General features: G+C 37.4%; 2 protein-coding genes across 5 annotated transcripts in view; one reads left to right on the top strand and one right to left on the bottom strand.

The window, feature by feature from the left end:
* The window catches only part of LOC136257452 (uncharacterized), a 226,695-nt gene that overhangs the window by 103,665 nt on the left and 109,893 nt on the right, over positions 1-13,137 (top strand). The gene's annotated exons all lie outside the window — the stretch shown is intronic.
* Positions 3,319-13,137, bottom strand: part of LOC136258786 (ubiquitin carboxyl-terminal hydrolase 16-like) — a 35,144-nt gene continuing 25,325 nt past the window's right edge. For 3 of the 4 annotated variants that reach the window (XM_066052137.1, XM_066052138.1, XM_066052139.1), the window contains 4 exons: positions 6,634-7,294; positions 5,660-6,583; positions 4,690-4,925; positions 3,319-3,745 (listed from right to left, as the gene is read on the bottom strand). In XM_066052137.1, the coding sequence (XP_065908209.1) occupies positions 3,440-3,745; positions 4,690-4,925; positions 5,660-6,583; positions 6,634-7,294 (2,127 nt within the window). In that variant the 3' untranslated portion in view covers positions 3,319-3,439. Of the gene's footprint in view, positions 3,746-4,689; positions 4,926-5,654; positions 6,584-6,633; positions 7,295-13,137 lie in introns of those variants that run through there. The other variant, XM_066052140.1, reaches the window with a different exon arrangement.

Genomic DNA, 13,137 nt, shown 5'->3' with positions numbered 1-13,137 from the left:
TAGAAAATTCTACATATACCCCTCACAAATGTAAAAGACATCCCTGGCTTGTTGATTTCAATGGCTGCTACTGTACTTGATCTAGAATTGATGAGAAGCAAAAAAGTTTTATGAGTTACATACATGCAAATATAATTATGTAGCAGCACACGATGAGTTATGACTCGTCAAACTTGTTAGGCTATGAGACCCCTTTAGCAGATCCGGTCACAATTATAATTATGCAGCATATCAACATTGTAGTGTCATTGGAGAAGCTGGAGTGTACTATAATTATGGTGCATGTATCAAGCATTACCTCACACAAGTGACATTTAAAACTGTTAGTATCTCGGGAGTTTTCTTGGATCATCCCAAGATGTAATTTGTGGTTGTTAACTTATTAGGTGTTGTACCCTTATATGTATTCCATGCTTTATTTAATTCATGAACTGCTGAGTGGTTGCTCAGTGTACGGGAATTCTGATTCAGCCCTACTATCAGCATTGGGAGCTGCCTAGGGCAGACTGGACTGGTGATCCAGTGGTGACTAGCTACTAGCTAAACAAATTATAAAATTTATTCATAATTCAATGTTCAAAAATTTATTGCAGCTCAGTGGAGACTGTATTGTGTTCAGTTAACAACAGCTTTTTCTGCCACTTAAAAATTAATAATGACCAGCACAATGTGTGCATGGGTTGTAAGAGGTACTATGTCATGGTCATGTAGCTTGGATAGAATATATATAGCTAGCAAGGATTGTGTATACAATAGCTTTATTGTCCAAATCATGTGCACCAAAAAGTAAAGAAAACACAAGAGATTGTGAGGTGAAGAATCCATATTGTACAGACTCCCCATATTGACCTTCTTCTCAAGTTCTTGTCAATGCAATAAACAATGTTTAGCTGTTGATATAACTCAGTGTGTTGGGATCGAATTAACCCAAATTCCTAACTTGTGATCGAACTTCATTATCCTTTGCATCAACATGAGTACAGTACTTGCACTGTCACTACAACTAGTTGATGATATCGATGGTGTGATGGATTCAGTACTCAGTGAATGGTAAATAATGAGATAGAACATAATAGTGGCATCGCAACACTCTTCGTACAGCCACACTGCTGACAGCTAACAGCTTCCATGCATTATTATGGCAGATGAAATTTTGCTATCATGTTGATCAACACCAAAAATTACAGCTACTTGCATGTATGTTATCCTTATTTAATCACTTAAGCCATATTAATTCTCTGTTGCACAATTGTTCGTCAACTGCATCTTTATATAGCAAATACTAGTCCTTCGTTTGTAATTACCTAAGTAATTTCTAAGAGTTTGTAAGTACCTTGCTGATAACAATTGCAAGAATGTTATTAGCTACTCTTGGTGCAATATATGTAAATCATAATGCCATATAGGCGATGTCATACTGTACACTGCAGCAGTATTGCCTATTACATGAAACTAGTCAACCATGTAGTACAGTATACACTTTTGACTATACTACTAGTACTGATATAGTGTACCGTATTGTTGTAAGAATTTTAATAATATTGAAATGTTTTAACTAAGTATATACGTGACCAGATTTGACAAAACCAGGCTTCCACGCACATCCAGATTTATGACTTTAAAGGACCATAACTCAGTAACAAATTTGGACCTGTTGTTGTATAATGCAATGAAAGTATTGTGTGAAAATTGTAGGTCAATAACATACTGAGTGGTCAAGTTACAAATAAGAGTCAAAGAATTGGATGTGTGTGGAAGCCACGTTTTGTCCAATCTGGTCACATTTTGTGACGTGGACGTTGAGGGATGCAGCACTGATCAATAAAATATACATGGATTTAATTAAGTTGGTAAATTTTTGAAAAGTTAACCTTAGGTTAGTCTAAAGCTTGCATAACTTCCTTGTTTACCCAATTACGTTATTGTGAACCCTATACAGCTTTTAAATTTGTAGAGCAGAAAGTAGGCCTGAGCCTATTATGCTCAAAATTTTACCTATTATTCTTTCAAGAATTTCCCAAAAAGTTCTTCTATTATTCTTTTTGTTATTCTTGTATCCAGCCTATTATTCCATAATTATTCTCATTCAGTATATATCTGTGGCCAGTCGCTTAGTTTTCAAGATGGGGCTATAAGTAGTTTTGTCCAAATTATTAATAGCCATATATGAAGCATTCCACCTTACACATCATTTTTCTATCCATAATAGTTACAGCAGACTTAGAATAGCTATCTAAAGTAATAATACAAGTGTATTTAATTATTAGTGTATTATAATAATATGCTGTAACTACTGTATAGCTACTAAGTTAGGTAGATAATAATGCTCAAAAACTTGAAGAAGATACACTGGTATAAGATGTATAAGTTTCAGAATTGCAGATAATCATACAGTTAAATCCCTGATGCTGGCTGCAGATTATTAACATGAAACGATCTGACTGCTCTATTAGAGTATTTGAGCGTTCTATTAGAGTATATCGATCTTTTAGAGGCTATTCAGCTCCTTTCAGCCAGCACTCCCGTCAGCTTTATATCATTTGTAGTAGCTTAACTCTTTCTTCTAGGTAATCAAGAAGACACATGCCTCCTAATTCCAGCAATTATTCCCGTGGTCGTCCGATTATTCTAAAATTATGCCTATAACCATCCTATAATTCCGGAATTATTCTCACAAAATTGGTGACCTATTATTCTCAAGATTATGCCGGCATAATAGGCGCAGGCCTAGTAGAAAGTACTTTATGGCCAGTGTCTGTGATGTAGTGACTTGCTATGGAATGACTTTAAGTTGAGCTTAATTTTATCTGTATCGGTGTAACTTGTAAGAAATTATTAAACCTTTATAATGTGTTTTAATGAAGAGTTTTGTTATGAATCTCTATTGCTACTTTGTATTCCATATTAATTTTTGGTTGCTCTTTTCAAGTAGTAAAATTTATATACTACAAATTCTTTTCTTTGTACATGATTGTGAAGTTCTGGCTACATTTGGCCCCTTTTCTGTTACACCTTTTCAGTTATAAGTCACTAAGTCTAAGTCCTTGAAATTAGGTTAGGTAATCCTAAGGCTGCAGCACATGTTGCTGCAGACCTTCAGTGCTGATCACTGTAAAGCATTAATACAATAATACAATACAACATGCATGTACTATAGGTACTATCTATGATCATTGCACTGCATAGTCTGTGCTTGCTCTGTTAAATTTGCATACTTGGTGCTACTATTTGTGATTGACAAATTTAAAAAGGGCCTTGAGAACCGCAGCTAGGGTATTCCCTCCCTTTGCTATGCTCCCCAATAATAGCACATATGTATGCAGTTTTAAAATTATATTTACTTGCACAGCATTTATTTAATAAAAGGCAGCCAAGTTACATTATTGTCACCAGCAAAGCTAATTATTCAGTAAATAAGTTCCTATGCATAATACTACTGCTAAACAGCTGGAGTGTATATAATTGGGAGACGTTCATAAAACAACATATATGCTTTACTTCTTTGAACATCTTCAAACTGGCATTGTCTCTTAATAGTGTCACTGGTGTAATACCATTTCCCTTTTTGGCAGTATGTTATGTCATATTCTTTTTGGCCTCCATGAATTTGCTCCTGAATAACTCTTTCTTGTACAGGCCTCTCCTTTACATAGGCTATGTAGTGACCAGATTGCAGAGAACTACCGTGATGAACCACAACAGCATATAATCCATATAATATCCTCCCATTACTGTCACGTAAATTCTATAAAAGATATATAAACACAAAATTAAATTGTATGTAATGTACCAGCTGTAAAGTACTAAAGAACTGTAGTTTGGCTTATTTGTTAGAAAACATCTAAAGGGGGAGGGTGCAGAGGGGTCCTGTAAAGAACAAGAAGTTTTGAAACATCTTCAGTGGTGCAAACGTTGTAGTAGCTATTGATTGGCATTAGTACAGTAGTTTTCATGCCTTTAGCATCAATCACAAGCCATTTTTAATCGTATTTCTTCTGGGAGAGTACCCCCATGATAGACTACAGTAGCACTAAACATTCTTACTGCCCTGGTTGTTAGTCCTAAAATTACCACTGCCTACTTGGCCTGCCAAATTCGCCAATTTCAACCTTCATGTTTATAATTTGAGAAGTTAATATTCTAGAAATTAACATGTGCGTGCGCATGGCACATGCACATGCACATGCATGCGTGCACACACACACTACACATACACTACACACACACACACACACACACACACACGCGCACACACACACACTACGCACACACACACTATACACATTACACGCACACACACACACACACACACACACACACACACACACACACACACACACACACACACACACACACACACACACACACGCACTCTACACATATACTATACACACACACACGAACACACACACACACACACACACACACACACACACACACTACACACACTCTACACACACACTACGCACACACACACACACACACACACACACACACACACACACACACACACACACACACACACACACACACACATACACACACACGCACACACACCAACATACACAAACACACACACCAACATACACAAACACACACACAATAATACAGATATCAGAAAATAATATCAAGAAATCAGGCAGGCTAGCATGTAGCTGGATGCCATGGTTTAAAAACTACCATCATTACCTTTGTACATGTGTTATCTCTCTCCTCAAAATTTGAACTATCACTGTCAACTGTACAATATGGTGCCATATCTAATACTTCTGAAAATGAAACATATCGGTTATCTTTTGTAACAAAGATACCACCCAAATCAAATCTTTTGATATGCAAAATCAATACAGGTGGAAGCTTGTGGATTGAAAGTTGCTTGCTGACTTGGCACAAGGCAATTTCATTGCTGAGACCAGAGCCACTTTCTGTAAGCATAAAAAAGCATATTAATTAATTAAAGTACCTACTGTATTATAGCTACACTAATCAAAAGCTATACAGTATTATGAAATAACAATCTGTTGTCTATGTTCAATCCTTACACATACATTAACCATTGCCATTGTGAGTATTTACAGAATGAATTACTGTACAATTGGATAGTGCTCATTACAAACTGAACTCTTGTTTCAGTGCTTTCCATTGCAGCAGTGGCTTCCATTGTTAGTTTGTACTATTTCTTACCCTACTTCCCTTTTTATGACACATAGCAGTTGTACATCCAAAGGAAAATGGTGGGTGATTTTGTCTATAATTTGCATAATTGAGAATGTATTCCAAGAAAAGGTAACAGTTTACTAGAAAGGGTAACAGTTTCCTTGTCATTCATACAGTGAGAATAAAGAACAACAAATTGCAGTAATCTTTTGATATGTGTGTTAAGCATCACAAATATAAGGCTACATTGAAAATACTATAAAAGCATATAAGTACGTAATTAGATGAGGACTACAATGAATGAATGGAATATGAAGCAAAACTTATACTCTATAACCTTAACTTACTGTAAAAGACAATAAATGCATGGACCTGCTTACATTCAAACTGTGCAGCTACACTCATGCAACAGATGGCAAAAGGCTTTTACAGCAAGTGACAGACCATTGTGATCACATACTAGCTATCTTGCTTAAAATTCATTTAAATTTCTAAACCTTACTTTGTTTTTCTTCAGTGCAGCGTTGACAAATAAATTTGTTTTCTTCATCAAGAACATCTAAATTGGTGTGCATTGAAAGACAATTTTCTAAACTAATCTCCAAAGTTGGTTGATTTTCCACTCCCACAGTCTGATGGTGGTAGCCATTTTGCTTAAGATGCTGCTGAAAAGCACTTTTAATGTATATAATATCTTTAGCGTTATCAGTTGCTTGTGCTTCTGTCGGTAGATCTTCCTTTTCTCTATTTACAAGAATACTTGGAGCAGGAGTATCATTTGCAAGGTCGTGTGAAGTAGAATGTTGTGGTTTATCAGCTGATTCTTTTTCCATACTGTCACAATTTGGTCTTGTGTTATCTGGAAACTGAGGATTATCAGATTGTTCAGCAGTATCTGCACTCACTATTCCTAATGAAACACCATTGCTTGTCAAATTATCATCTTTTGAATGAGAGCCAGAAACAGGAGTAGATACAATTTTGGTCTGTAACAGACTATTTGTAGCTGCTTCATCAGATTTTACTGCATGAGTTGCTGAGTCTGGTGCTTCTGTGTCTGCGGCAAAACTGTGTTCCTTTCTTGGAATGGTTTGATTTATTTTTCGTTTTTGATTGGGAGAGTCCAGCTGATCAAAGTCAGAAGTATTGTTGCCTTCTTTTTCAAGATCTTTTGTACTAAGGTTATGGTCTTTTACCTCAACACTGCCTTCTGATGGGGGTGCATCAGATACTGCAGTATCCTGTTCACTTTCAGATGATGCTATTTGTATATTTTCTTCTGGAATGTGCAAAGTAGAAGCTGTAGAATTAGCTTTACCATGCTCAGATGTATCTAAGTTTGCTTGTATAGACTGTTTTGAGTCACCATAATTCAAAATGTTAATTTCAGAATGGATGTCATCATCATTTACTTCAACACTGTTACCTACAATTGATGAATGTGTATGTGTATTATTTTCTGAAAGATTTGATTACCTTGATCAGTTTCTGATCTCAGCTTTGCACCTTCTTCAGTGTTAGAAGAAAAATCAGTAGTGGCTTCATCTCCTTTTAAGCTAGTTTCATCTGAGTTGACTTCCTCTGATTGTACCTTGGGATTATTTTCTTTTGTATCATCTACCTCTTCCTGGCTTAAGGATTGTGACTTTTCAGGCAATTCATTGTCAGGCTCTCCAACATTATCTTCATGAGAATCGTGTGTCTTCGAGCTGGTATCATTTGGTTCTGTAACAGATTCACTCATATCAGTCCTGACTTGGTTAGCCACCTTTTTCTTGACAGATATTTCGTTGTCTCCGGTTTCATTTTCCCCAAAGTTTGTTGTCTCTTTGCTAGCCTTCTCTAGTTTTTCCATGGCTACACTAGCACCATTTGCATTACCACTCACCATTTCTGCTGGAGTAGAGGTGAGTTGCTTGCCACTGTAGGATAATTCATTACCTCCTGTATAGACATTTGCATCTACAGAGTTAATATCTTGTGTATTTTCACCAGTTGGTTGTGAATTTTCATGCAAAGTGATTTCTGAAGTGGGTATTTTGGTTTGATCATTTCCAGTTGGCAGTTGCTTCATTATTTCCTGTTTTTCAGTAGTACAAGGCATTTGAGTAGTACTGCTACTTGAAGGCAATGGTTCCTGTGAGCCCATCAAATAAGATTATAACATGAATTACCATAAATATGAAGCAATAACTTTGAATAAAATTTTATCATCCTCTCTTGCTGTGTTTGTAGTTATGTATATCTAATCCAAAACAGCCAAGCTGTAAAAAAAGTGTGCGGCCCTCAGAAAGGCTATGGTGAAAAAAGATGTGACAGAAATGGCTGTGATGGTAGGTTAATGGTAAAAATTTTAATAACGACAATTCAGGCGAATTTTTGTGCCGCTTCACAAAATTTACCTAAATTGTCATTATTAAAATTTTTACCATTAACCTACCATCACAGCCATTTCTTGGCCGCCACCTTGGATTTCACATCTTTTTTCACCATAGCCTTTCTGAGGGCCGCACACTTTTTTTACAGCTTGGCTGTTTTGGATTAGATTTCATTTCTTTTTGTATTTGTATACCCCAAAGCCGGCCTATGGCCAGCTTTGGGACTTTTTTAACCTATGTTTTTTCTTTACTACAGGAAGAAGAAAAGATGAAGTAGATATACTTTAAATATTTTATCAGTAAATGTACAAATTATATATACTGTATAATACATATGTGACCGGATTTGCGAAAAGGGGTCTTCCACACACATCCAATTTGCCAACTTTGACAATTGATAACGTCAGATTGGAAAGAGCTATTGCCTTGAATTTTTGACAGTGGTGAGCACCACTATAGCTGAATAAGTGGTGAAATTTTCAGGTTAATATGTTACTTGAACACAGAGTTATGGTCTCCAACGGTTACGGAATTGGATGTGTGTGGAAGACCCCTTTTCGTAAATCCGGTCACATAATTATTATATTGATTACAGAAATCTCCATGGTGGTTTCTTTGTAACTGAACACTCTACAAGGTGACTTCTTCTAATTGCTCTCTCTACAGGGTGAATTGTTTGTAGCTGAATGCTCTACAAGGTAACTTCTTCTAGCTGATCTCTCTACAGGGTGATGTGTTTGTAGCTGAATTTTGTATAGGTGATTTTTTTGCAGCTGAGCTCTTTACAGAATGGTTTCTTGTAGCTGAACTCTCTAAAAGGTAACTTCTTCTAACTGATCTTTCTACAGGGCAATTTGTTTCTGGCAGAATTTTCTACAGGGTGATTTCTTTGCAGCTGAACTCTCTACATGGTGGTTTCTTTGTAGCTGAACTCTCTACAAGGTAATTTCTTCTAGCTGATCTCTCTACAGGGAGATTTGTTTGTAGCTGAACTATCTACAAGGTAACTTCTTATAGCTGATCTCTCTACAGGGTGATTTGTTCGTAGTTGAATTCTGTACAGGTGATTTGTTTGCAGCTGAGCTCTTTACAAAATGGTTTCTTTGTAGCTGAACTTTCTCCAAGGTAACTTCTTCTAACTGATCTTTCTACAGGGTGATTTGTTTGTAGCTGAACTATCTACAAGGTAATTTCTTCTAGCTGATCTCTCTACAGGGTGATTTGTTTGTAGCTGAATTCTGTACAAGTGATTTGTTTGCAGCTGAGCTCTTTACAGAATGGTTTCTTTGTAGCTGAACTCTCTACAGGGTGATTTGTTTGTAGCTGAAATCCCTACTAGGTAACTGCTTCTAGCTGATCTTTCTACAGGGCGATTTATTTGTAGCTGAGTTCTCTACAGGGTGTTTGTTTGCAGCTGAATTCTCTACATGGTGGTTTCTTTATAGCTGAACTCTCTACAAGGTGACTTCTTCTAGCTGATCTCTCTACAGGGTGATTTGTTTGTAGCTGAACACTCTACAGGTGATTTGTTTGTAGCTGAACTCTCTACAAGGCGATACTTCTAGGTGATCTCTCTACAGGATTCCTTGTTTCTAACTGAACTCTCAACAGGGTGATCTGTTCATAGCTGAACTTTCTACTGGGTGATTTGTTTGCAGCTGAACTCTCTAAATGGTGGTTTCTTTGTAGCTGAACTCTCTACAACGTGACTTCTTCTAGCTGAACTCTCTACAAGGTGACTTGTTTCTAGCTGATCTCTCTACAGGGTGACTTGTTTCTAGCTGAACTCTCTACAGGTGATTTGTTTGTAGCTGAACTCTCTACATGGTGGTTTCGTTGTAGCTGAACTCTCTACAAGATAACTTCTTCTAGCTGATCTTTTTACACTGCATATTTGTTTGTAGCTGAGTTCTCTACAGGGTGATTTGTTTGCAGCTGAACTCTCTACATGGGAGTTTCATTGTAGCTGAACTCTCTACAATGTGACTTCTTCTAGCTGAACTCTCTACAGGGTGACTTGTTTCTAGCTGAACTCTCTATAGGTGATTGTTTGCAGCTGAACTCTCTACATGGTGGTTTCTTTGTAGCTGAACTCTCTACAAGGTAACTTCTTCTAGCCGATCTTTCTACAAGGTGATTGAGTTTTTTGCAGCTGAACTCTTTACATGGTGGTTGCTTTGTAGCTGAACTCTCTAAAAGGTGACTTCTTCTAGCTGAACTCTCTACAGGATGATTTGTTTGCAGCTGAACTCTCTACGTGGTAGTTTCTTTGTAGCTGAACTCTCTACAATGTGACTTCTTCTAGCTGAACTCTCTACAGGGTGACTTGTTTTTAGCTGATCTCTCTACAGGGTGACTTGTTTCTAGCTGAACTCTCTACAGGTGATTTGTTTGCAGCTGAACTCTCTACATGGTGGTTTCTTTGTAGCTGAACTCTCTACAAGGTAACTTCTTCTAGCTGATCTTTCTACAGGGTAATTTGTTTGTAGCTGAATTCTCTACAGGGTGATTTATTTGCAGCTTAACTCTCTACAAGGTGACTTCTTCTAGCTGAACTCTCAACAGAGTGATTGATTTTTTTTGCAGCTGAACTCTCTACATGGTGGTTTCTTTGTAACTGAACTCTCTACAGGGTGATTTGTTTGTAGCTGAACTCTCTACAGGGTGATTTGTTTGTAGCTGAACTCTCTACAGGGTGATTTGTTTGCAGCTGAACTCTACATGGTAGTTTCTTTGTAGCTCTACAATGTGACTTCTTCTAGCTGAACTCTCTACAAGGTGACTTGTTTCTAGCTGATCTCTCTACAGGGTGACTTGTTTCTAGCTGAACTCTCTACAGGTGATTTGTTTGCAGCTGAACTCTCTACATGGTTTATTTCTTTGTAACTGAACTCCCTGCAAGGTGACTTCTTCTAGCTGATCTCTCTACAGGGAGATTTGTTTGCAGCTTAACTCTCTACAGGTGATTTGTTTGCAGCTGAACTCTCTACATGATGGTTTCTTTGTAGCTGAACTCTCTACAAGGTAATTTCTTCTAGCTGATCTCTCTACAGGCCGATTTGTTTGTAGCTGAACTCTCTACATGATGGTTTCTTTGTAGCTGAACTCTCTACAAGGTGATTTCTTCTATAGCTGATCTTTCTACAGGGTGATTTGTTTGTAGTTGAACTCTCTACATGATAGTTTCTTTGTAGCTGAACTGTCTACAAGGTGATTTCTTCTATAGCTGATCTTTCTACAGGGTGATTTGTTTGTACCTGAACTATCTACATGATGGTTTCTTTGTAGCTGAACTCTCTACAAGGTAACTTCTTCTAGCTGATCTCTCTACAGGACAATTTGTTTGTACCTGAACTCTCACATGATTGCTTCTTTGAAGCTGAACTCTCTACAAGGTGATTTCTTCTAGCTGATCTTTCTACAGGGAGATTTGTTTGTAGCTGAACTCTCTATACATGATTTGTTTGCGGCTGAATTCTCTACATGATGGTTTCTTTGTAGCTGAACTCTCTACAAGGTAACTTCTTCTAGCTGATCTCTTTACAGGGTGAATTGTTTGTAGCTGAACGATCTACAAGGTAACTTCTTCTAACTGATCTCTCTACAGGGTGATTTGTCTGTAGCTGAACTCTCTACAAGGAAACCTCTTTTAACTGAGCTCTGTACAGGGTGAATTGTTTGTAGCTGAACTATCTACAAGGTAACTTCTTCTAGCTGATCTCTCTACAGGATGATTTGTTTGTAGCTGAACTATCTACAAGGTAACTTCTTCTAGCTGATCTCTCTACAGGGTGATTTGTTTGTAGCTGAATTCTGTATAGGTGATTTGTTTGCAGCTGAGCTCTTTACAGAATGGTTTCTTTGTAGCTTAACTCTCTACAAGGTAACTTCTTCTAGCTGATGTATCTACAGGGTCACTAGTTTGTAGCTGAATTCTCTACATGATGGTTTCTTTGTAACTGAACTATCTATAAGGTGACATCTTCTAGCTGATCTTTCAACAGGGTGATTTGTTTGTAACTGAACTCTCTACAAGAAAACTTCTTCTAACTGATGTCTGAACAGGGTGAATTGTTTGTAGCTGAACTCTCTACTGGGTGATTTGTTTGTAGCTGATCTCTATACAGGTTACTTATTTCTAACTGATCTCTTGAATTCTGTTCAGGGTGACTGCTCTATTAGGATGACTGCTCTATTAGAGTATCTCGAATTCGCACTTGCTACACCAAGTTGGATTTCGTGTTATAACTCCGTGGCTTTAAGTCTGATTTTTCTACACCATTGAAGAGCCTTTCTAAGATAATAACTCCATCTGTACAGCGATTTTCAAAGCATTACCCCAAGTGGTTTATCTGGTAGGCGTGGCAAGCATAATAATAATAATAATAATAAAAATTAGCTAATCTCGATTGAGTAATTGTTACACACTGTTGATTTTTTCTCTGTATCTTCCTGGTTTTTAGCTCGATTTCTTACAAAAGGTTTGAGGTTCAATAGTTAGCCTATTCACCCACCGATTTTCAGCTTCTTCCCATACGCGGTTTACCCTGTAGGCGTGACAACATATTGGTGTTATTTTTCGTGCATAATCGCTCATAACTCTTTGCCTGTTTATGGTATTCCAGCCACAGTTGGTACAGAGATGCGCCTTTATACCCCCTTCTGTGTGCCAAATTTCAAGGTAATCGGATAACGCGTTCGCGTTTTATAGCAGTTTTTGTAAGTGTACGAAAAGAGGAAGAAAAATAAGAAGAAAAAAAACGAAGAAACTAAGCCAATTGTTGAAGTCGCATATCTCAGGAATGCCTGAAGCGATTTCGCTCAAATTTGGAATGTGGAGTACTGAAGTTGGAGGGAATGTACACAGCAAAATTTGTCTTGTTTCATCAAGGCAGCACAGAGCTACGGAGGTGCGAAAATTGCGTTTTCTTTCTTACTGTCAATATACTCACGGGGTTGCGCGCCGGCTTCTTGGGCCGCACGACACACTACCGTGTGTCTTGATACAATACACAGATTTTAATAGTACCCTTTTTTGTAATAATTGGAATACTGTATAATGGAAATGATTCACGATAGAAAACATTCCAAATTTCATGATTTTACATGATTGTATTCGTGAATATTTTCTTGCAAGACTTTTCCTACAATAAAAACAACGATTCTATCAACACAGGATTGGGCAGAGCTCGCCTCTCTGCCAACAGTTTGAACATTAAGAATTTTCTTTTATTTATTTGAAATGCTGTATTGTAAACTTGTTCCCTATAAAAAATAAAATAATATTAGCCAAAAAAGGTTGTACCTTTAGCGGGCCAATACTAGCACTGAATCTTCAACCTTCCTTGTACGATTCGTGCCTTAACACTCATATACCGAGTGTGCATAGCTACTTGCATTGCAACTAGCTAGCTAAACTACTATGATGCTACATTAAGTTAGGCACACAACTGGGTGATTCGAACAGAGATGCAAAACTTCAGTGACAGTAGTTAGGTATATAAGTGACAGTGGAAAGAAACTATTGCTAGCTACTACAGCCAGGTGATTCACTGTGCATGGGTGTGCCTTTAGTGCCATCCCCAGTGCCTATTGACTATCG

The sequence above is a fragment of the Dysidea avara genome, chromosome 6, assembly GCF_963678975.1.
Source record: "Dysidea avara chromosome 6, odDysAvar1.4, whole genome shotgun sequence".
In the NCBI taxonomy this organism is placed as follows: Eukaryota; Metazoa; Porifera; class Demospongiae; order Dictyoceratida; family Dysideidae; genus Dysidea; species Dysidea avara.
This window is presented reverse-complemented; position numbering and strand designations above follow the sequence as displayed.